The sequence below is a fragment of the Mixophyes fleayi genome, chromosome 1 (genome assembly GCF_038048845.1).
Source record: "Mixophyes fleayi isolate aMixFle1 chromosome 1, aMixFle1.hap1, whole genome shotgun sequence".
Taxonomy (NCBI): domain Eukaryota; kingdom Metazoa; phylum Chordata; class Amphibia; order Anura; family Limnodynastidae; genus Mixophyes; species Mixophyes fleayi.
The window spans coordinates 319,177,281-319,203,346 of record NC_134402.1 but is presented as its reverse complement, the minus strand read 5'-3'; the positions used below and the strand labels follow the sequence as shown (position 1 = coordinate 319,203,346).

Below are 26,066 nucleotides of genomic sequence, written 5' to 3'. Positions count from 1 at the left end.
TATAGTCTCACCCATGACTTAAGCAGTGACATCACCCCCTCTCTCTTTCTGCTATTAATACATCTTCCTAAGGTGTAGGAGAGTTGAAGGTGTGGCAAAAATGATAACAGAGGAATAACGGCAAGATAAAAAAGCAATGAAATCAGAGATTGTGGGTGTAGAGTCAGAACAGAATGTTGTACATAATCCAAACATTAACAAAAGGGAGAGCTAGAGTGGCCATCGGTTATTAAGGATCAGTCTGCTCTTTCTTCATATTCAGTCCCCCAGAAGTTTGTACTTCCATATTACATGCCAATTATTTCCAGTCCTCCATCTCTAGCACAGCTTCCTTTTTCTCTTCTTCAGTAACCCTCTCTGCTCCTCCAGAGCCTTCAAACGCCTCTTGTTCCATCCAATTTAACAAGTAATCTCTTTCCAATATTAATATGTTTTCCTGAGTCTCCTGTAAATGTCTCCCATGTACAGTATAAATGTCAGCTTCCCGTAGGGGGAGCTGTGCCCTCACTCCAAGCCTGCTGCAGTCCTTCTTGTGTGACGCTCATGGCTCTTAAGTTACAGTCTTTGTATTGAGGATCATGAGTGGCGCAGAGTGATTCGGAGGTAGCAGGGGAATCTTGTGGGGAGCTGACTGTGGTAACTGTCGCAGTATTTGTATCCTCCAATTTCCAGACCTTTAAAAAAGTGAAATGTTGTAACCAGGGAAACACTTTGTATCTTACAAATAATGCAACACTCTTTCAATATTGTATGATACAAATACTTTGCATGATACACATAATGTAACACTCTTTCAATATGAGTCCACATTAAAAGAAAAAAAAACAAACAGAAATGTATAAATTGCTTAAAACGGCCTTAAATAGGGCTATTTAAGGCTTATTTGGGTGTGGCTCACAAGCCAGCCCTTGCTAGACGTAAGCCCCTATACCTGGGAGGTGAGTGCATCTGATATTAACTGCATTTTAATGGTGTTTGAAGCATATAGGTCAGTGTAGGGCCTGCATACAACGAGGTGCCCTTGATGCTGGGATGCAGGCTTAAATATTATGATCAAAATATGAACTAATACCTCATGTATCATTTTGCTAGATATACACAGATATGCAGGACAAGCACTGACAACAACTCTGCTTTGTTTTGTATACATATATAGGCATTTATATTGCCATTTAGCTGGTACCATATATTATATGGGATATACCAAGTGTTGTCTTATTTCTTCTAAGCATAATCGGATAAAAAAACAGTGAACAACATCTGAAGACAACCTGAAACAATCTTCATCTGCTACATGCATCCAGAAACTGCATTTCAACTCTCACTGCCCTTAACAATGCAACTTGATGGTTTTTCTCTTTCTCTATTTCCATAGTTTACTTGCTTTAGTCACTTGCTACTTTTTCTAAAATCCCACAATGTTTAACAAATTAGTTTGCTATCTATCCTCTATGGCATTATCCTTAGAACTAGAACATCTTGTAGCCCCACTCCATCCTCACACCCTTTATCCATATTAACCCCTCACTACTCCACTCCCCTCTGATTAACTCTCATGAACTTCTTTCCTATATACATTCCTTAACTGTAATATCCTCAACCTGTTGCCACAAAATAAGGCCTTTAATAGTTAAAGATCATATTTTATACATCACTCTCCACCTGCTTCTAGTAGTGTGTGATACATCACACATTCATGTCCCACCACAACTCTGATATATATAATTCTGATGGCACACTATAGAAATCCAGCAAAACCTCAAAACATATCACTCGTCTCCTATCAAAACCCTTTAAATGTGCCCTATTGTCTACATACTCACACACTAATGACCACCCATGATCTCTTCTCATCAAACAACCTCAACCATCTGCCAATAACAATAAAGTAGCTGACATAATTAGGCAGTGCCTCACCTGCAGGCCTTCAACAAGGTGGTCTCCACCTCACCACACCTCCAGGCCTGGAAGCAGACAAGGTGGCGGAGTCGGAATCCTTCTTTCCCCACGTTGCACATTCATATTTATACTAAATTACAAAATTACTTGCATCCCTATCTATTAAATTACATGCTATGCAGATGTTTCACCCATTCTCTCTGCATCTTGCTGTGATCTATCGTCTCCCTGAACCACACAATTCCAAAACATGTGTCTGCTTGGGTACTTCATTTCTTATCCTCAGAGATCCCCACCAGCATCTTAAATTATTTCAATGTCTCCATTAATTATCCACATTCTCCTTGTGTCTAACTTCCTCTCTCAGTGGACTGACTCTTCTGCTTATGATGAGGCTCACTGCATTGAACTTGTTTTGTTCAGCCTTTAATTAGTTTCTTCTTACTTTACCTCTCCTTTTTCTCTATCAGACCACCACCTAATCACCTGCAAATCTCCTTCACCACTTTAACCCCTCTGCTTTCAAACTCTACCAAATATCCTCATACCTGCAGAAACCTTGATTATATTCAACAACTTTACACCACTCTGGAACAACTTATCTCACTAAATTCTAAATTATCATCCTGACCTGCCAGTACCACATCTTAGCCAAATCCCAAACAGCTCTTGGCCAAGTGTCTTCAGTTTATTGTCAGCATCATCATTGGACACTAAAAAGCAATTTCTTTGACGAGGTCTCCCTCCTCAGAGAATCTAAGTAATAATTTCCTTTGATATCTTTATTGCCCCTCTTTTATTTATCTATTTCTATTTTTGTCTTTAATTATTTGTTTCTCTTCTTAAGAAGGACAAGATGAGGATAAGGAATTGTGTGGATAAAGGGAAGTGTGCTTTCTTTTTCCTTCATTCTCGGTGGCGACCAGTACCCACCCCCCCCTTCTTACCCCCCTTCACCCTCCCACATTATATTGTTGTAAAATGTTATAGTTTCTTGTGTATTCTGGATAACAATTATATATTTGCCTGTCTGTTTATTGACAGCCTCTGGCTGTTTTGGACATTTGCTACTCAAATATTTTCAGCTTCATTGACAGTTACCCATGATATGTACTGTTCTCTGTTATTGTTTCTATTCCTGCAAATGTATTATTTGTTGAATCTTATCTGTACATGATTGCTATTTCTCAAAATAAATAGTTAAAAAAAAAAAAAAAGCAATTTCTTTTCAAAAGTTCTGGCATGAAATGGTATCCTCTACCCAACCAGTGATCTGCTCAATTCCTTTCCTGCACCCTCTGGCATCTTCTCTTCACATCAAAATAAGGTATATACTCCTCCCACTATACTACCTTCTACCTGTGTATTTCAATGCCCCACCAAGCTTTTGGAGTGCCTTGCCTTCCATGTTTTTTTTCCTTCACACAACCTATTGGACCCTCTTCAATTCAGGCTTTTGCTTTCAACACTCCACAGAGACTGCACTGACTAAGGTTCTCAATGATCTCATCACTTCATCGCTGCTAAATATAAATGACAGTATCTTCTAAAATCAATAAAAGAGACTAAGTCAAATGCACTCTCAAAAACAATTGCAGCCTGCTCAATACAAGAGTTTCATCCACAAAAGATCCAAAATATTCTATCAAGCCCACAATCTGATGAGCCAATGGCGCTAAAGTATAGACAAATAAGAGAAAAAAGGCATTCACAACCCAAACGGACAGTCTGTTATTTGATGATCACAATGTAGCAAATTTAATCTTCAAACCACTAATTCGTACATCTTCTTAATTCTTTTCAGAAACGGTTGTAGAGTACCAGAGAAAAAAAAATTAATTTAGGGGTCTTTGTTCCTTCTTTTGCTGGATTTTAGAGCTATTGGCTCATCAGTTTGTGGACTCTTCTAGATCTCCTGTATCTCTCTGCTGCATTTGACACTGCTGACCACTCCAAATGCTGCATTCCCTAGGACTTTAGCACCTAGTTCTCCTTCTACTGCAGGTAGACTAACATCTGCTTCTCTCATCTACACTAATTGCTTGCTGCAATTCCCAGTTACAGGGATTTTTAGGCTACACCCACCCTGTGGAATTCTCTCCTTCATACAACAAGACTTTACACTTCATACTGGTTTGTCAAACTGTAAGAGCCAGGACCAGCGACGCTAGGGGTGGACACAATCCGGTCCGTCGGCAGCTTGTGGGTGATGCTATTCAGCGGTATCTGGGCATAACCATGTCCCCTGTGAGCAACTATATGTACCGCCGCTCTGGGTGGTAAATTGAAGACTGCAACAAAGAAAGAAAACAAAGAAGAACAGAAGAAGAGGACAAAGAAGTCCAGAGACACAGAGAAGAAAGGAGAGTAGGAGGTCTGATCAGTCTGATCATGTGGGAAAGAAACAGCAGGACCCTCAGTGATGCAGCAGGACCAGGTAAGTGGTGTCTGTCAGTTTGTGTGCCCCAGCCTTCCTAATGTGTCAGTCTCACAACAAGAGTTCAGCTAGTTACCAGTCCTAATCATCACTCAATTTCTCCAGTTCTCCACACCCAATCCCCATTAGCCACGGGCATGCTATGACTAGCCTCCTAGCCCTCAGGCTTAGTCCACCCAGGCCACTAGGCCCCAGCCAGCCCACTAGGCTAACGCCAGCCCCAGGCCACTAGACCCCAGCATCATTGGCCTGTATCCCATACCTTTGAAGTACGTGAGTAGGTCACCCCTAATTTAACATTGTTTCAGTTAGGATTGGGACACATTAGATAGGTAGATTGAACTTGGTTTGCAGGTAGTGGTTGGCAGACGTGGGCATTGGAAGACCTCAGCGAGTGAAACAACTCACCTGGAGTTAGTCGGGACCAAAGATTTGCCGTGGTGGACCAGAATTTCATAAGAATAGCCAGGCATAGAACATTTCCGGTAGTGCGCTCCCCCTGCGGAACTGTCCTCCTTGTATTTTCCTCCCAACAGCGAAACAAGTGCTGGGCATACGAGACAAGGGCCTCCCTCCCCTGTTGTGTTTGGGTACTTGGAAGCAACCCCCTCCCCTGTCTCAGGGCAGATGCCATCAAAGAGAGTACAAGGGTAGCATGCACCATTGCTTTTTTTCAAATTATACAGTGGATTTTGATATAAGTATAGCATAGGTATAAAACACTGTACGTAGGTATCATATATATCCACAAAACAAAAGCACACAGATTTTATACTTTACACTTCTTTACATTTGTGCCCCATATTTCTTGCCTTTGATGGAATGCATACATATGTTACCCCTTGTAAACATACGTGTGGTATTTGTTAGGAAAGTATATGGGGTAATAAATTTGAATATGGCATGTGGGAAGTCAGCAGAATAGAGATAGATATAAGCAAATCTTTTTTACCTTATCATATTTCCGGATGCTGTACATGTGATCTTTATTCATGAATGTCAGCAGTATCCAGTCACAGAATACAGAACCCTAAGTGTAACAAGTGAAAGACCAAGGATCACTGTGCAGATTCACTTAGGGAGATACAGTAGCAGTAAAAAATAATATGGATGGTCAATGACCCAATAGCATAGACTTATACAATAATATACATCATTTCAATTACTATGAGAAAGTGTTACTGTTATGAAATGAAGGTCTTTACAATAAGAGGAATATAATACATGGAGGAGTAAAAAACAGTCCTGTGCTGAAATTGACTAAGGCTCCTCCCAAAACCCATGCCTGCTGGGTTTTGGGGCAATAAATAGTTAAAATAGAGAAATTCACAGCGAGCCACAGCAGCCAGAAACTGCTTGGGAATGCTGGTGCTTGTAAAACTACAAGTGGCAGCATACCTATGGCTGCCAGCAGGGGCAGACTGGGCTGGGGGACACCTGCCCCCCGGCCCAATCCCATAGTGGGCTACCTTGGGCTTGGTCACTGGTCACTGGGCCACCTGCATTTTTTTTCCTTTAGAAGGTTCCTAACAGGCTGCTGAGTCGAGTCTTGCCCCCGGGGCTAAAATTTACCAGCCCTCCCGTGGCTGCCAGAGAATGGTGGTGCTTGAAGAATTAAAAGCGTCAGCATGCACTGGCACCAGGAAAAATATACTGTTAAATAAAAACACTTGTGATATTTTAAAAAAGAAACACTCCCTCTTTTTCCATTTCCAATTGGGCTCACACTCTGACCAATTAGAGCAGAGCCTCATCAGTAGGTTTATTATGGGCAAGCCAGAATTAAAAGCTGTAAGAACAAAGAGGACCCCAACCATGGATTTAGGTGTGTAATACATTGGAAAAAGAGGGGGTGCTTATTTTAATAAAATATTTGTTCACGGCGTGAATGTTTTTGTTTACCATTATTGTTTAAACTGGCACACAACAGGGCCCAGTGGGCACTAGATGCCAGAGCTGGTGTTTGTAGTCCTATGAGGGCCAGTATACCCAAGCAGTGTAGGGTGGCCAGGGCTTGCTGGGACCAGTAGAACAACAGGAAGAAAATGCTGATTTCTCTATTTTAACTGTTTCTTACCCCAACACCCACGGGCATGGATGTTGGGGTAAATCAGGGAGAAACAGGGCTGTTTTCATCTGGGGCTATTGTATATTCACCAGCCCAACCTGAGTCATTGCCATGCTGCTACTGGCGCTGGTACCACTTTTTTTCATTCAACATTAAAACACCAGCTCTAATCAACCAATCAGATGCATGCAGCTCAGCAAACACATACAATTGAATATATCAAACCTGAAAAAACACTGTTAAGCAATTCTATTTAAAAACAACATTCATATAAAATAAAACTGATAATAATTCATATAAGGTCATTAATAAAATCACTATATATTCATAGTATATTTATAAACCATGCAACACTGTTTCAAGTGTTTCCTTGAATCGCAATACTTTTGTTAATAGCCACATCCAGACAGACACATTAGAAATGCCATTTGTTCGAACTTAGCTCGTCCAACGTATAAAAAGTTCAATATGTTCCACCGGATAAAGCTTAATTAATCCTGAAAGAACCTTGTTAGTCAAATTCTTTAACAGCATGCATGCTGTTAATAACTATAATGTGTCTGTTATTTGTTAGTAGTTGTTAGATGGTATGTCATTGCCTTAAAGTGTGCACCCACAGTGGCCTCCAGGTCGTTAGATAAAGCACATGAAGCCGTGGATATTACTCAGCCCAAACCAACTAGCGGGTATAAAGCAGGTAAATGCTATTAACAGTTATTGTCGGCTCACAATGACCTCTGCTGTATGGAAATATCACCTGCACTCAATAACAACATGCAGTCAAATAGCACAAAGAGCAAGAAGGTGGAACAATGTCCACTAGAATAGACATTTCTCAAACCTTAAATAACTAGTGGAGGAAAACTTGCAATTATGGGATACAACCTGTCCAATGTATTGTAAAACTCCATGAAAAAGGGTTAAAAAAAATCCAACAAAAATTCATGTAAAATGATTGATGATTAAAAACAATAAAACACAGTGGTTTTTTTTTATAGAAATGTGTAATGCAAATGTAATAGTGACTGTGGTCCAATTATCATGCTTTAATTTAAAGCTATGACAGGTGTCCCAATGAAACTATATAGAAATCTAAACAGATATTTTGTATCACTCAACTATTCATTAACATATATTCAGTAAATTAAACTATTAATAGAATTAAAAAAAAAAATTGTGCATACTTACAACGCCAATCGATGTCAGGGCTGTGGCCAGGTTAATGATGGTGGGAATAAGACTGAACTTTCCAGCCTGCGTGATAAAATAGAGTTATGTCTCCCTTGCTTAAAATGAACAAAAGAATCCCACTGACATATATTTGGCATGATAAATGTACGTATCACTTGGTTGGAAAAAGGTATCTCATCAACTATATGTTTACAAGCAGAAGATTTCCTTTTAAGTCTTATCTCCATGTGATATCTTAAAAGGCAGTATAAATTGGCCTTAATGATTATTTAGACTCAATTGGTCCAATAACATAAATTAGTATTATTGCCTATCCCCGTGTCACCTAAACACAAGGCCAGATTTATCATAAGGCATTAAAGGTATGCAATAGTTTTGATATCTTCTGATCCAAGACAGGACCTGTGAGACTACATAATATTTTATGTAAACTAAATGTGGATTGTGAATAGAGTGGTTCTTATGGCACCAAAACTTTACAGGCTCCAATTATGTAAAGCTGGTCCTGCCTTTACATGTACTAAATGTGGATATAGTTACCTGTCCATGCACAATGACATCAATACGGATCCCATATACTTTAATTAGCGTCCGTGCCTCTGTACCGTTCTTGTTGTAATACTTGGCAAACCTGTGTTGCGTGCAGAAATGGCAATAAGGTAAGAGAAAAGGAGGAAGACATAATTTAGACAAATCGTGCATCTCTATATTTTTTTAGCTATATGTAATTACTGTACATAACTTTTACTAAATGCATTGCGTTATCGTTATCTCTGCACTGAATACAACCATATCCAGAGAAGCTTTGTGTCATATCTTTGAGCAACAGAAATAAACAAATCGGCCTTATGATAAGAAAACATGGCTAAAAAACACAGAAAGGAGCTAGGAAGAAAAGCATTATAATTAGTAAGTAATGATAAGAGAGCATTTGGAAGCCAGTAAACTAAAGTTATCAGAAGGTGGAAATTCTAATCTCCCATGATTAGAATGTTGACAATTAGGAGATGTCTTAATGCAATATTATTTAAAATGTTCCCCTCTTTATTGTAAAGGAGAAGAACGTATGCTAATGCCACATTTACTGAGGCAAGTGATAAAATCCATCCAAACAGGTGATTGTCACAGTGGACTTTAAACCTGGCACCAGATTCCAGATTCCAAATATGCTTAAATGTCCACTGAAATTCAGGTTTGATTGGTGAATATTTATGGGGAGAGCCAGTTGTATTTCATATCAGAAATTAACCTCTGCATACAAAGAATGGTAATATGGCAACTTCTATCAGAAAGTTATCAATGCATCTCAGGTGCTTTTTTTCTTTCCTTCTCATACAAGGATGTTCCTGCCCTTCTCACACAAGTGCCTCAGTTATACAGTAATTAATGTCTCAAGTGAGATAAAGCTCTCTATTTCCAGAGAAATACAAGACAGACTGCATAAACACTTATAGAAATCATTATTTTCTCACTAATGAATATGTGTTGTTACAATAACATCCCAAGCACTGACCTATAATTGTAGCCAGTGGACACATCATTCTGTAGGTCGAGGCGTCGAAAGGAATACTGCGGACGACACTTTGAGGGGTGTAAATCCAAGTTACAATTCCAGTTAATAATCACCCCGATGATTCCTCCCTGCAATCATAAACATACAAAGTAACTGTCTATCACTCTTTATAGAGGTTTGCAACAATACTTTCTTCTTGAGAGTGGAAAATGACATGTTAAGCCATCCAATAGTTCCTGTCTGTAAACCACAAGCCATAATTACACTAATGTAAAGTAAACATATCTCCGAAATCCTCTATTTTGACACAAACTCCACTGCCCTTTTATCCTTTTCTGTTGTCACTCTTTTAGCCCTGTTAGTAAGGTCTTTATGGATACTCTACTTCATTGATCCCTACAATCATATAATCACATCTTGCAGAGTGTTACAGTAAATCTGTGGTTACAGTAAGTCTATTTGCGGTGTTAAAGGGAGTTTGTGCATGTGGTTTGTAGTTCAAACATTACATGTCGATCTTTGGCCATCTGAAATGCTGCTACACATCAACTTCACAGGGCAATCCATTTCATTGGAGCCCAAGATCTATTTATATGAAATTAAACATTGGAACTGTGGCAGACCAGCACTCAGACATGCACACAGGCCTTGATGTAAACATCTCTAGGCGTCTTATGTTGTGCCCGTTTGTCCTTCAACCTCCACTATATTCCCACTTGCACAAAACAAATAAATATATTCTACCGGGCACATGTCAATACTCTCATTTCCCTAACCTTCACAAAATCTTATATAATAAGAAACACAATGTAAAGATTAAAAAAAGATAGTGAAATGTAAACCTCTGTCAGGAGCATAATGGGCAGCTTGCTGTCCCTGTATTTCTGTAATTTATTTGGAATAATCAATCAGCTTTGTGGTCCACAATTACGCACGACTGCTTGTGTAAAGTGACAATACGGTACAGCAACATCACGAATTTCCTTTCGCAACCCTATAGGGTGCGCATGGAAATCTGCGATGTTGCGGTAATGGGACTCATGCAGCCGAGCGTAATCGCAAAGCTAATTGAATATGCCCCACTGAGTTAATCACAGATTACACACAGTTCGTCTGTTGGCTTATTGCACAGGCTTCTCTCGTCTGTGAAAGAATGCTTTACTTGAATGTATTAAATGTCGCTTTGACACACTTTGTAGTTTGTACACTGTCATTAAATTTGATTATGTTAGTGCTGCATTATGTGCAGCTGACGTTATTTATTTCGGCGCTAGCCACTGTGCAGGATTAATATGTGGGACTAGCTACCACCATCCATTTTTGCTAGTATAGTATATTAATAAAGAGATATGCTGTGTATTTTCCATTATCAGCTCTTATCTATATAGAAATTCTCTGGTCGGTACAAGCAGCATCCTGTATATTATATCTACAATGTGCACTCTGCCACTGATCTCTAGTCTCTGCCTGTGATCATTGATCTCCTATCTGTGCCTGTTATTTCAATCTTACCATCCGCCCTGGTCTAAATATCAATATAATTATTTCACTGACCCACCCCTTCCTCACCACCATTTTATTGGAGTGACTGGCTAATTAACAGAGTGTCAGATATTTCATAACTCATCTGTGAGGATACACACACCTAACGTACATTTCGCTGTACAACTTTGTCAGGGGACCACTGGCAGATGTACGTGGAGAATTTAAACATTAGAGGAGACATTAAAATAAATAAACTTTGATCTGTTAGACATATTAGAAAATAATTCTGTGACCTCCAACTCCATGTTTAATTGTTACCACTGGCTACTAAATATATATATATTTAGAAGATATTCTAGGAGTGATTCACAATCAGGCACTGTATATAATACCCTTACGAGGTAATTTACAAAGAAAGTGCCAAATATCACTTAGAGGACCCTTTTCCTCTTTGATTTTAATCTATTGCACACAGACAATTCTGTTTCTACAGATTCCAATTTTATTTTAATATTTCGCTTGAGATCACAGGACACTATATACTGTAGACACATTTTAACAATCTGAGAAATAAAATAAATTTTTAATAACTCAAAATGTATTTACTTTGAAAAGTAATTTGAAGTTTTATATCTGGCAGTTTAAAATGATGTGCCTCCAACACTAGGGGGTAAATGTAACATACTCCGGTTTCTTCAACTCGCGGGAGTTCGGCGAGATGACAGCTAAAATTTAAAGCGGCGCTGCCTTGTAAAGGCAAGTTTCCCTTTACAAGGCAGCGCCGCTTTAAATTTTAGCTGTCATCTTGCCGAACTCCCGTGAGTTGAAGAAACCGGAGTATGATACATTTACCCCTAGAACCCTATTCTTGTCTTTTTGGTGTATTATAATTCGTTCTAGGAGACCACCCCAATAGACTATAAACTACTAGTGGAAAGTGAAATATATATAGACTATGTTTTATGGATGGATAAGAACTCATTTGGATGATTAGCTTCTTTCTTTCCTATTTTTTATTATTTCAATTATAAAAATGAAAAAACCAAGGTATTAGTCCCTTCATTATACATATGACATTGAAGAAAACTACAGTCTTGCACCAAATACACCAAACCTGAGATTGTGGCATAATCTGAGTTTCTGGTCTGAAAGATAATTTAATTGCTATACCCCAATTAGTGCTTTTACTAGCATACAGCTGCCAGCCATTTACTTCCTGAAATGTAATCTGACCTTATGCGCTATTTCTGTGAAATTGACACCAGCCTCTCTCACAATGAACCCCATAGTGAATATCGGACAAGAAGGGGATCGGATCGGGTGGTAAGTACAGTTCTTCAGAGCATTGTCCCCCTCAATGTTACCCCTAAAAGAGAAAGAATAGGACAAAAGCTGAACAACAAAGTAGTCAGTCTTATAACACAGGAGTTATTGGTATTGAACTCTATATGTGACAATGGCATCAATTACACTATGACCAAAATCATGAAGTCATATTATGATCAGAAGGCAGAGTATGAATTATATATCTTTTTTGTGCCTTACGCCTGATACATAAGTAAATTCATGGCATCAATGTACATGAAACGACCTATTGCTTTATAGCCATGTACACATATCTCCAGCATATAAGCCACAATTTTCTTTTACATTTTAGTGCTACCCCAATGCACATCTCTGCTGTAGTCATTACGCGTGGGAATGCAAGAAACGCCCATAATACAAGTATGTACCTTTGCAAGTGCTAATATAATTATCTTATACTGCTCTATGCCTTTCAAACATAATTGACCCCTATGGATTTTTGTGGGTTTTGTTTTAATAAAATTAACCTGTACCAAGCAAAACCCCATTTTTGGAGAGCCATACCCCTATTTATAAGCCAAAGACAGACTCAGAACTAGCTTTAATTGGACTTCTTACTTCCTGAATATCTGCTGTATATAAGAGAACTCCAATACTGCTACTTTCTACATAAACTGGCTGCCTGTTTGTCTTAATGTTCACCCTCTAATCTCTGATCAGTCATTTGCAAGTAGGGACTGAGACAGAATGCGGAAAGAACAACTAAGAGCTTGGATCCTTATTTACTAGTTAATTGAAATTCGACTTCCACAGGTTAATATATAATTCGCCCTGTGAGATACTTCTTGAGTCTAATGCTTCCAAGTCTAGTGTGTTGCCAAGTCACAAATTAGCCCTAATATAGAAGTTTGATATTTTCATATAATGGAAAGTATGCAGGTGTGTACAATTACTCTATTCTTCCAGATCTCTTACAGCTAGTGGTTAATAATTTAAATTATATTGCTAATTTTTGCAGTCATCATTTTATTCTTCATCTCTAGCAAAGTAACACTAAAGTAAATACTAAACTTATTATCCGGAGCTCTGCAACAAAATAATTTTATGACATACATTAAGGGCATTGGAAACACCTCGCAAAAGCACTCTAAATAGTCTGCACTCAATTTGTACAAGATTTTTGGACATGACTTTTTATACTGCAGAAGGAGAGCTTGAGAACTATTGATTAAATCATCTTACTTGGAAAATCCAAATTGAGGGAAATGGATGTTGTTCTTGATTAAGATGGTGAAATTTGGGACGAATTCCTGCAGTGATTCACTAGAAACCAAGAGACAATGAAAACAAATGAAGGGAGAAGAGATAGAAATGTATTCACTGGAAACAGTAGCAGTAGGGATGGGAGGGAGTGATTAGGAAAATGGAGAAGTCACTAAATGACATCTTGTACATTTCCAGGATAATACAGTCCTCAGGGGAACAGAAGCATTGCCTTTCCTGGATTTGGCTGGTTACAACATAACACCAGGAAACGTTGTGGAATAATGTTTGGCTTATCTAACAAAGCACAAATGGGACAATTCATGGACACTATATTTGCTATAACCTACCCTGTTAGGGGTGGATATCTCACAGCCAAAACTGACCCCATCTGGAAATAACAACATTATGACCACAATGAAAAATAGTGGATTTTAGCGCATACTTTGAGTCACAGATTTATAGTGTAACAATTTCAGTTGTAGAAAAATATGGGTTGATTTGGTGCAGGAGACAGCACATTACAGGAGTTAAGACAAGAAATAAGATACAGATAGAACTGACAAAATAAACTACACAACTGGTTCATTTTTATGTGTTGGCAACACTGCAACATAATTGAGGAAAGAGATAAAGGAGCTTTGATTCAAGTTTTAATTACCTTTAAGAAAAAAAAAAACAATTTAAATGCACTGCCTTATGAGTTGACTGTGTTGGCTGACTGGCAATGCAATGCTAAATAAAAAAAAAATAAAAAAAAAAAAGAAAAGAAATGTATAACACCAGACTTGAATTGTCTATTGCTGTAGAAGTTTGTCTTTTTTGCCATGATTGAAAGTTACTGACAAATTTGCGAATGATGACAACGGTTAATGTTATTATCTTTTATTTATAAGGCGCCGCAAGAGATCGTCAGTCAGGGCCGCCATCTGGGGTGTACAGCCGGTACAGCTGTGAAGGGCCCAGACAGACAGAGAGGTCAAGACAGACCTCTCTGTCTGTCTGGGCCCCCTGGACTGACCAGTTCCCTTAGTCTGACCTAATGTGCCTCTCTCTGCATTGCTGCGGCTCCCAGTCCCTGATAGGTTGGGAGCGCGTAGTGTGTTGACATCATCACTGCACACTGCGCTTCCAGTCTATCAGTGACCGAGAGCCGCAGCATCGCGGAGGAGAAGGTAAGTTAATTGTTTATTAATTTGATAGTAGAGGAGAGGGGAGGCGGAGATAGGAAAGGAAAGCATTTACTGTGATTACAGGGAGGGGAGAGGGGGACATTTACTGTGATGTGATTAGGGGGATGGGGAGAGGGGGACATTTACTTTGATTGGGGGTGGGGGAACATTTACTGAGATGGAATGGGGGAGAGAAGAAGGGAACATTTACTTTGATGGGGGGGAAACATTTACTGTGATAGGATGAGGGGGTAGAGGGGAACATTTACTGTGATATGATTAGGGGGAGGGGAGAGGGGAACATTTACTGTAATGTGATTAGAGAACGGGAGATGGGGACATTTACTGTGATGTGATTAGGGGGAGGGGAGAGGGGGACATTTACTGTGATGTGATTGGGGGGAGGGGAGAGGGGGACATTTACTGTGATGTGATTAGGGGGAGGGGAGAGGGGGAGATTTACTGTGATTAGGGGGAGTTGAGAGGGGGGAAATTTACTGCGATGTGATTGGGGGGGGGGGGAGAGGGGGACATTTATTTTGATTGGGGGTGCGGGAACATTTACTGAGATGGGATGGGGAGGGAACATTTATTGTGATTGGATGGGGGAGAGAATGAGGGGACATTTACCTTGATTGGGGGGAGGGAAACAGTTACTGTGATAGGATGAGGCGATAGAGGGGAACATTTACTGTGATGTGATTGAGGGGGAGGAGAGAGGGGGGACATTTACTGTGGTGTGATTGGGGGGGGAGGGGAGAAGGGGACATTTACTGTGATGTCATTGGGGAAAGGGGGGCATTTACTGTGATGTGATTGGAGAGAGGGGGACATTTACTTTGAACTGCCGGAGGGACATTTACTGCGATGGAAAGGGGGGAGATGGGAACATTTACTGTGATGGGATTGGGGGAAGGGGAGAGGGGGACATTTATTTTGATTGAGGGGGGGACATTTACTGTGATGGGATGGTGGGGGTTACTGTGATTGAGGGGAGGGGAGAGGGGGACCTTTACAGTGATGGGTTGGGGGAGAGGGGAACATTTACTGTGATGGGGGAATGTACTGTGATGGGAAGGGAGAGGAGAACTTTTATTGTGATGGGGGAGGTGAACATTTATTGTTATGGGGGAGGGGAACATTTACTATGATGGGATGGGGGGAGGGGATAAGGAAACATTTACTGTGATGGGGAGAGGCGAACATTTATTGTAATGGGAGGGGAGAGGGGAACAATTACTGTGATGGGGAGAGGGGAACATTTATTGTGATGGGGAGGGGAACATTTACTGTATTGGGACGGGATGGGGGAGAGGGGAACATTTACTGTTATGGGGGAGGGGAACTGTTATGGAGGGGTGGAGAGGGGAAATTTTATTGCAATGGAACGGGATGGGAGGGCGGAACATTTACTGTGATGGGGAGAGGAGAACATTTACTGTGATGGGGGGAACATTTGCTGTAATGGGACTCGATGGGGGGAGAGGGTAACATTTACTGTGATGGGGTAGGGGAAGGGGAACATTTACTTTTATGGGGGAGGGAAACATTTACTGTGATAGGGGGTGGAGAGGGGAACTTTTATTGTGATGGGGGGAGGAACATTTACTGTTATGGGGGGAGGGGAAAATCTACTGTGATAGGACGGGATGGGGGGAGAGGGGAACATTTACTGTGATGGGGGAGGGGAACATTTACTGTTAAGGGGGGTGGGAAACATTTACAGTTATGGGGGAGGGGAACATTTACTGTTAAGGGGGATGGGAAACATTTACTGTTATGGGGGAGGGGGACATTTACTGTTATGGGGAGGGGAACATTTACTGTTATAGGGGGGTGGAGAGAGGTACTTTTATTGTAATGGGACGGGATGGGGAGAGGAAAACATTTACTGTGATGGGGGGGAGAGGAGAACATTTACTGTGATGGGGACATTTACTGTAATGGGATGGGATGTGGGAGAGGGGAACATTTACTATGATAGGGGGAGGAGAACCTTTACTGTGATAGGGGGGGTTACATTTATTGTGATGAGGTTGGGAACGGAACATTTACTGTGATGAGGGAGTGGGGTGAAGCATGCACAGTGATGAGGGAGAGGGGGAATGTACTGTGATGAGGCAGGGGGGCGCATGTACAGAGAAGAGGTAAGGGGGCATGTACGGCGAAGAGGGAGGAGGCATGTATGGAGGGGGGGACTGACAGATTAATTAGTACTGGGCCCCACAGTTTCTGATGGCAGTCCTGTCTGCAGCACAGTACAGTAGATGGAACAAAGAGTGTGAACAAGACAAATAAGATGACACATATAACATAGTCAAACATACATGCTTCAATTGGCAAAGCATAATATAGCATGAGAAGCATCATATAAACCAATAGAATACAGGTGTAACACAAAAGGGAGGGCTCTGCTCATGAGAGCTGCAATTTGCTGGAGTGCAGAGGGTTTGGAACAAGAAAGAGTGACACGAAAAGGGGCAGTAATTGAGGGATAGAGGAGCGGTTAGACAGTGAATTGGTAGGTCTTAATGAAAAGGTGGTTCAAAATGGAACATTTGGACATTTGCAGGCAGGGGAAGAGTCTGATTGGACAAGAGAGTGCATTCCAGAGGTTAGGTGCATCATTGCAGACAACCTGGAGGTGGAAGTGGGTTGTGGTTACTAGAGGGGAGGTTACAGTCATTGGTCGACCAGAGTGAGCTAGAAGAAATATAGGAAGATGAGGTTGGAGATGCAGGGAGGGAAGGTGTGGGTGAAGGCGATGTTACAAATATGGAATCAACGGGACTTGGCAAGCGATTGGATGTGTGGAGTGAATTAAAGGGACGAGTTAAGGTTGACGGTCAGGCAGCAGACTTGGGTGACAGAGAAGATAGTGGTCAACAGTGAGGGAGAGGTGAAGAGGGGTACGATCCTGAAGGAAGGGAAGACAATGGGCCTGATTCATTAAGGAAAGTAAAACAAAAAAAAAAAGAAGAAGTAACTTTGCACGTTGGCAAAAACATGTTACATTGGAGGAGGAGGTAAATTTATAATGTGATGGCAGATTTAATAGTTGGGGTAGGACATGTCCTAGATTAACTTTACATTTCAGTGTATATATAAAGCTATCAAGTATTTGTGTGCTACATGAAAAAATTGTCTGTGCTGTCTCCCATTGTATTGTAATTTGTTTTTCCCTGTACGGTGCTGCGGACGCCTTGTGGCGCCTTATAAATAAAAATGAATAATAATAATACATGAAAAAGCAGCCAGTATTTAACTTATGTGCAAAATAAAAAACTGATTTGCACCCCTTACATTGTAACATGGTTTGTCCACGAGAAAACTTACTAAATTTTTTGCCTTACTTTCCTTAATGAATCAGGCCCAATGAGTTCAATTTTAGACATGTAAAGTAAAGTATGATACATATGATGCGTACATGCATAATAGTCTATGTTTTTTTTGTGACACTGCACACACAATAAATCATAATTCATTTTTATGTAGCTTGCAAACAGTAAAATCACACAAAGTCTTTCTATTTAACTGCTGTTAGCCATTTAACACATATTACAACATATACCTGTTACTGACCTTGTCACAAAGTCATCTTCCAAGGGACACCATGCAAGGATCTCACATGTTTTCAGCGATCCACGAGTTGCTTGAATGCAGCGTCCTGTCTGTACTCCTGCGGGATGTGTAAAGCAGCTAAGGATTAGATCACTTTAATATTCATATTTTCTAAGCTACTTTTACAGTTAGATATTTTTAATACATTTGAAGATGATATATAAATGTAAATACATGTTTAAATGAAGGATCAAGGTATGACATACCATGGCCGAGGACATGCATCTCTCCACGTTTACAGTCATCAGCAGAGGTGCACCGAGCGTCAATTACAGCCTTACTCTATATATAAATAGAAAAATAAGAGTATTTCATGTAGAGATAAAGAGAGAATAAGTCTATGGAATTATAGAGATTAATGTATGCAGTCACATTTTCTGTATAGAAGAGGCTACCAAAGTAGTTTCCATATTATACAACGGCTCTCTCACCTCAGGGCAGGTACCCAGAGTCTGAAGTTTAGTGTTTTCTGTTCTGGTTATGATGGTGAAGATACTGCCACCCTAATACATAGAGAAGAGATTGATATTACCAAGCTGGATTTTCAATGTTGTTTCCTCTCTCCTTCAACTTTCTGACTGTTCAACATACATCTCTGCTACCACCTGCTTTTCTTTCTTCCCATAAGTAAGACTCCATTCCAATCACTTCCCTCGCCATTATTCTTTTATTTTTTTACTGCTTGATTTCTTGATTCGTTAATTGAATTACCATGATTCATTCTTTCACTTCCACAACGCTCCTGCTCCTCACTGATTCACTACATCCATTACCATGATTCATTCTCTCCCTTCCACAACTTTTGTGGCATAATTGATTAATTCACTGGCCATTATTTAATCTCGCTGTAATAGCTTCCTTGGTTATTATTCATTCCTTCAACAATATCCCAACCCTTGAAACATTCCCTGATCTCCACAACTTTCCTGGCCATTTCCCTCACTCATATAGTTTCCCTAGCTATGACTCAGTTCCTCCCTCCATGACTTCTCTGGCCATTCTCTTTCCGTCACCTCCACAACTACCTTGACCCTTAATTTGCTCAACTTACCTTGAATTATTATTTATCTTCATAACTAATATTTACTACCAAGCCGATATGATTTGCTACTTCTACCCTTTTTTTGCTTAGACATTTGTAACATTTCCATTTCCACCATCTGCTTAGTCATTTTTATTTCCCCCACTCCAATACATAAACTAGTAAATAACAATTGTCTCTCACCGGAAAGTGGCTTGGTCATTTTATATTGTTTATAAACCTTTCATTTTCCATGTTTCATGTATTCCTCCCTATAACTTTCCACTTCAATAGCTTTTTATTTCTTCTACCTTACTGTCCATTTTCAATTATTTCTCTTCAAACTAACAATTTTCTTTCTGTCTCTATAAAAACCTCAGACCTAATTTATTCTTTATTTCATTTCACTTCTCGCACCTTTCATATTATCTGCTTATTGTCTCATTCAATTTTGAGATCTCACACTTATTACGATGCTATCACAACTCACCTCTGGAGGTTTTACATACTCAGCGACATCCCAGATTTTCTTAGTTCCCCTGGAGGCTTTGGACATGGAAACCCCTTTAACCTTAGTGATGACAGCACTCTCTGGACCAGTCTCCTGTGCCTGGTATCCTTTTTGAATCACAAACACATACCTGTCGATAAAAGAGCACAGCTCAGTACATAGTGATTCCGCCAGCACCATAGTGGCAAATAGATTAAACATCTGCCTTATCTTACCATGCAATTTTGTGTGTGAAACTTTCCAGTCCTTCTTAACAATCACTAAAATTCCCAAAAATAAAATTTCTAAAGACATGCATATTACAATATCCTTTAAAATTATCCAGTATGCTCATGTCCTAATACCTTCTCACTATCGGCCTGAGTGTATTTTTTCTTTTTTAGCCTATGTAAGTATATGCACTCACTCACCATGCAAAGTACACAATGATTAAAAGCTGCAGAAGTCGGTAGATAGTCCCAAGATGACGATTCTTCACCACAATCACTTTGGGGGTCTCGTACTCCCACAGTTGCCCGATCCATGTCAGGGAGTGGGTCCAGCAGCCTGTCATGGGCCAGTGTCCTGTCCACGGGCACAGAGTGGCACGTGGTCCCAATAGTCCTGCTTGGTAGCTTTAATACCTGAAACTTTACTGCTGTACACTGGGAGAAAATAAAATACAGTATCCAAGTCTGATGGGCTGGTGTCTGTGCATTTCCAGCTTGCTTCTCCAGAGGATGTATGTAAAGTAATTAGTGCTGATCTGGTAGCTTTAGGGGAGGGTAAAGTCAGAGAACAGAGGAGGCAAAGGAGACAGTCCAATCATCATAGCTAACAGCTGACACAGTGTGCTCTCTAGTGGTCAATTTATAGAATGCACCCTATATATATATATATGGGTTTGGGATCTATTATTCTGCATATGTGGAACTTGGGGATTTTCGGATAACTGATTTATGTAATTTGGAGCACCATGTCTAAAATATACAAAACTAGAATAACTTCTGAATTTTTCCACACAGTTCCTCGTATTATCCTCCGGTGGAGAATATTCCACTTGGTGATCATGTCTTTATTTATGCTTTCACATACCACACCTGGCGACCAGCATTCCCCTTCTCACCTCGCTGATCCCCACTTTGTTGTATAGTAACAGGTATGTCATTAGAGTTCCTGATTCAGATCAGGCATGCCTAGTTAAACAGCGCTCTGAGCCCTTTTCAGTAACAGAGTATTAAGTCACTACCTTGCTCCAGAATTCTATCTTCCAATGCTTCTTATTGTGTTGACTCCACAATTATCCAGACCTCAGCTTGTCAGACTACTCCGATATAATATAGATATATACATATTCAGTACCACTCTTTTCTTGGCAACCAGCTTATTACACCAAGAGGCAGGTCTAAGCGCCGCGACCCGCAGACTTCTTGCAGCAAACCAAAAAACTCCTTTGCAGTTTTCCCTGGTGAATACCAGGGTGTACGTTAGACTGCCAGCGCAAACCTTGTTGGCAACAGAGAATCCCCTATATCCAGTTCCTATTTTGTGACAGAATTCCACATGGATTCTACTGGCTCGCTATATCCCAGGAATCTGTTACAGCATCTTGAAGGATAACCAAAAAACAAGTAAAACCAGGATCAACTGCTCCAATGCTCTCCCATAACCTGGAAACTTTACAACATATTATAGGTTGACAGGCTCCATTCTCTGCAACTCCTGAGGTTCCTGTCATTGTAGCTGTCCATTCCCATCTCACCATTCCCAATCCCCTTAAATATGACAGGGAACCCAAAGCTGGCAGAGGCTTCTTAAATCAATGTGCCATCCATTTCACGCTACTATCTGGAAATTTCTACTTTGAGGAGGTGAAAATGGTGCTCATAATTTATTGTCTGTACATGTATTACCTTGGGCCTCACCTTTGTTGAATTGTAATGACCCCCTCCTACACAATTACTCTGTATTCCTGGATGCATTGCAGAAGATATTTGATGAACAAGGTCAGTTATCCTTGACTTCTGACAAGATTGATAGACCATAAGGCAATATGCAGTCCAGTTCCATACCCTGCCCTCCGAGATTCAATGGAATAATGAAGCTCTAGCAACTTCTTTCTGGCAGGGATAGAGTTAAAGATGAATTGGCACCTCTGGGATCTTCTACATTCTTTAGACAATCTAATTACAATGTGTAACAAACTTCAACTCCGCTTTAGGGAGTGGGAACAAGAGAAGGAACGGTTTTGCTGAGCCCTTGTTAGATTGGAACCTCGCTTTCAGTAATCAAGATTGCCTCCCAAGAACCCATGCAGTTCAGATGTTCCAGTTTATTCCCCGGAGGAATGGGAGAGGAGGTTTAAGAATAACCTTAATTTGTATTGTGCACTGGGTCATATGAGTGGAGCATGTCCTAAGACATCAGGAAACTGGAAAGCCTAGATGGTACTGGATAGGCCATGTTAGGTTCATCCAACTACTCTCCTACTACCAACTTTTGATCTTTGCCTACCTTGATTCCAAAGTAGCTGCACATCATTACCTTTCTTAGTTTCTAAACTCTGTATTCCAACCAGGAATCTGGTCCAAGCAGTTTGTCTAGCCCCCATTAATGGCAGAAAAAGTTCTGGGGGTACTATAGTCAGGATAAATATTTATTTCATTTTACAAGTTGAGAGTTTTGCAGAAGGAATCTCCTTTTTTGTTATCACCAAGACTATTAACAGTTGTTTTGGGCCTTCCTTGGCTTCCAGTTCATCCTCCAATTCTTGACTAGCATTCTGCCCAGGTTATATCTTGAGGTCCAGAATCCTATTATCAATGCCTTCAAAAGTTTACTCCTCACATACATTCACCTCTGTGGTCTCTGATATAGAAACTCTCTTTGGAGTTTCTATACCGGAAAAGTCAGGGTATAATCATAAATGCTCTGTTCCCTATAAAATGTTTTGTGCATATTTAAGCTGCTAGAACAGTGTTGTCAAAAATAGCATATGCAGTATTTCCACGAGTTACAGTGGAATAAACAGTGTTCTCACAATTAAAATGATTATACCTGCCGGTCTTTCATTGATATTATATAGGATGGATTCCACTCTGCACCGAAATGGAGGTCAAATATAAATGAAGCATCTTACCTTTCATTTTCTCCCTACTTGACCCCAAATGGCTAGTAGAAGATTTTCTGGCCCCCAAAGCTTTTTACAAACCAATCTTCTATGGAGGGATCACAGCCATGCCTGCAAATATCTAGTAAAATTTGGCTCAAGGTCTGATTCAGAAATCCTCTTCTCCGGCAGGAGCTGGCTTCTTTTTTGTCATAAAAAAGACATAGGTCTTTTTCATGTAATGATTGCCAGGGCTTGGGTGAAATTAATTTTAAGAAGCAATCTCATATGCATCAGAGGAGGATGAGTGGAAAATGGGATTCGGCAATATATATACCTAGTATGCCTTTTTGGATTATGTAATACCACTGCTCTATCCTTAAGTTTTATTAAAGACATTTTTTTCAATTTATTTTATCTGTTTGTTGTTGTATACTTGGATGACATTCTGATCTTCTCTCGGGACATCAAGTTAAATCAATTAAAAGGAGCCTTGCTTCTTCTCCCATCTTAAGACAACCTGACACCTCTCACCCTTTCTTACTGGAAAGTGGACACCGTTTCCATTGGTGTATTGCCTGAAATAAACTATGGTACTGGGGATAAAGAACTCCTCTCCATTAAATTAGTCCTGGAGAAGTAGAGACATTTACTCAAGGGTGCTCTCTTCTCAGTAACTATTTGCACCAATCACAAAAATCTTCTGTATCTAGAATCCACTAAGTGTTTGATTCAAGAAAAGTAAGATGGTCACTGTTTTTCTCACCATTCAATTTGTTGCTCGGGTAGTGTCCTGGCATCAAACACAGTACAGCTGGTGCATTATACCAGTGCTTTGATCCCTATGAGGCCGAGTCTCCATTTTTCAACTGCTGCTTATGTCATTCCTCTTAGGAATCTTCCCTTAGCACCTACGCTGGGTTTTCTATTCATGAAAAAGGTTTTTTTTTATTATACGGTTGTCCTGTTCAGATTGTCTCTGATTGAGGAGTTCAGTTTGTAACTAAATCATGGCGAGCTTTCTGCAATAGTGTTGGTATTGAATTACATTTTTCCAGAGATCACCTGCAATCCAAGGAGCAAATAAAAAAAAATATTTACTGCCCTGGACAGAATGTACTAATAACAACCACTCTTGCAGCAACTTCCAGGTTTCCCTTCTTTATTTTGTATGGCTTTCAATCTTGTCTACCTAGTCTGTTTGCTATTCCATCATCCAAAGTGCCTGCAGTAGATTCTCTTTTCAGATAATTCTCTATTATCTGGTCCAAGTCAAAGAGAATGTAGCCACAGTGTCTCTACACTACAAGATGTCTGCTGATAAGAAAAGACATGTGGGGCCTGATTCATTAAGGATCTTAACTTAAGAAACTTCTCATTTCAGTGTCCTGGACAAAACCATGTTACAATGCAAGGGGTGCAAATTAGTATTCTGTTTTGCACATAAGTTAAATACTGACTGTTTTTTCATGTAGCACACAAATACTTGATAGCTTATTTGTACACTGCAATTTAAAGTTGATATTTGTGTGCTACATGAAAAAACAATCAGTATTTAACTTATGTGCAAAACAGAAAACTAATTTGCACCCCTTGCATTGTAACATGGTTTTGTCCAGAAGACTGAAATGAGAAGTTTCTTAAGTTAAGATCCTTAATAAATCAGGCCCGTGGTCCACAAAGTTGGTTCCTGGTGATAAAATTATAACATTTGTTGTCAACACAGAATCTCTGCCTCTAGTATTGAATTTGCTCCTTGTTGCATTGGACCATTCAAGATTCTGGAAATGGTTAATCTTGTGGCCTTTAGGCTTGCACTTCCTTCTACTCTATGCATTCCAAATTGTTTCATATCTGTCTATTAAAGCCTTTGCTCATTAAATTGTATTTCTTCCTCCAGTTCTCCTCGGCACTCCATTACAATACAAGAACAAGAGGAATATCAGGTCAATCATCATCTGGATTCTCGTGTATCCAAAGGCGTTCAACAATTCTTCGCTGATTGGAAGAGCTATGGGCCCCAAGACCACACCTGGGTTAAGGCTTCTAATTTTCATGCTCTCATTTTCTTACACTTTTTCACAACAAATATCCAAACCGTTCTGCTCTTCTGTAGAACGGCAGTGCGCTGCTCTTCCATCTTTTTCTAAGTTGCAGACAACTGTTGACATAATTGGCACACTTGATTCAAATCAGGCATGCTTATTTAAACAGAACTTTTCAGCATCTGAGTGTTAGGTTGCTACCTTGCTTCAGCACTCTGTTCTCTTAAGCTTCTCAGTGTGTTCTGCTCCCCAGATATCCAGAGCTTGGTTGTCAGTTTGGTGATTTGGTACCCAGCTGTGTTCACCAATAATTCAGACCTCAGTTTGTCAGACTACTCCTCCATATTTAGTAACATGCTTTCTGTAGTTATAAGCTTGTCACACTAAGGGGAAGATCTGAGGGCCACAACCTGTGGACTTTCTGCAGCAAAGGAAATTGGGCCTGAAAAATAAAATGTTGAGCCCCTCACCTAGGAAAAAACAGCCACGTGCTGAAAGCAATAGGTTCCCTCCAACACCATGCCATTGGGTCTTGGGTTAATCAATGTTTAAATGTCAGAAATCAGGATTTTTTTTCTGTGGCAAACTAGGTTGACAGCCATAAACATCTTGGGTATGCTGGTGCTTGTAGATCTAAAGCTGAAACTTTACATTGGTTTATAGAGTGAATTTTCTCATTAGTAATTTCAGCTGACATTCATTTCTTTTCAGTTTATGAAGTGCTTATAAAACCCCCAAAGTTTTACTTTTAGTTTGCTTATGTTTTTATGTGATGGCAAGAGAATTCTGAGATTTATGTTATATTTTTGTGGTTGTCTATATGTGTCGTGAACATAGAGAGCTTGCAGTTATTTGTAAGGGGTGAAATCATAACTGCAGTGTAAATATGTTATATCAAATGAATCCATTGATAAGTTTAAAGTGTAAAATTTAAAGACAGAGTCTGATGTAAGTGTGTTTGATGGCTTTGCACATTCCAGTGTGAAAAGATAAGTGGGTCACCCGTGACATCTTCAAATGACTCCTACTGTGAGACAGCCTGGCTTGGGAGGGAGTTTTGGACACTTGAATAGACTGTGTGGGGCCGATCCCAGCTGGAGAGCTTTGTAGGCAGAAAGTGGAAGCCTATACAGGTATATAGAAATATGACCTTCAAAGGAAAATGTTGTCATACTTCATATTTTGGGAAATCTGTGTGGGACTCCATACTGAGGAGCAGAAATCACACCAGTGAATGACAGGAACGGGTGTTATCCGTGAACAGCTAAAATCACATATCTTTGAAAAACGTATGTCACATTGTCATAATTCCATCATGTTTGGTATTTAAATGTGCGGGAGAATATGACCGGTTTATTGAGGGGGGAGTTATTTCTCTGGGATATGTCTGTGAAGAATTACCCACAGGTCAAAGCTTTAGGAATATTTGTGAGCAAGGTATAGTGAC

The 26,066-nt window shown here is 40.0% G+C and overlaps 1 protein-coding gene across 1 annotated transcript; it reads right to left on the bottom strand.

The window, feature by feature from the left end:
• Nucleotides 1-476: 476 nt before the first annotated feature.
• P2RX2 (purinergic receptor P2X 2) lies at nucleotides 477-20,239 on the bottom strand. Its single transcript, XM_075210869.1, has 12 exons — nucleotides 19,897-20,239; nucleotides 19,466-19,616; nucleotides 18,386-18,457; nucleotides 18,161-18,236; nucleotides 17,916-18,012; nucleotides 13,141-13,221; nucleotides 11,827-11,959; nucleotides 9,109-9,236; nucleotides 8,136-8,226; nucleotides 7,593-7,658; nucleotides 5,289-5,366; nucleotides 477-674 (listed from the first exon to the last, which is right to left on the bottom strand). The coding sequence occupies exons 1-12, from the start codon at nucleotides 20,037-20,039 to the stop codon at nucleotides 477-479; spliced, it is 1,314 nt and encodes a 437-aa protein (XP_075066970.1). The 5' UTR covers nucleotides 20,040-20,239.
• Nucleotides 20,240-26,066: the final 5,827 nt, after the last annotated feature.

Bases quoted from the DNA above. Each gene is read 5' to 3' on its own strand.
- P2RX2 (XM_075210869.1), bottom strand. From the start codon at position 20,039: ATGACAGGCTGCTGGACCCACTCCCTGACATGGATCGGGCAACTGTGG. The intron at 18,458-19,465 runs GTGAGTTGTGAT...TCTATGTATTAG, and splicing joins AGTATGTAAAACCTCCAGAG to GGTGGCAGTATCTTCACCAT. The intron at 18,237-18,385 runs GTGAGAGAGCCG...ATTTATATATAG, and splicing joins CTCTGGGTACCTGCCCTGAG to AGTAAGGCTGTAATTGACGC.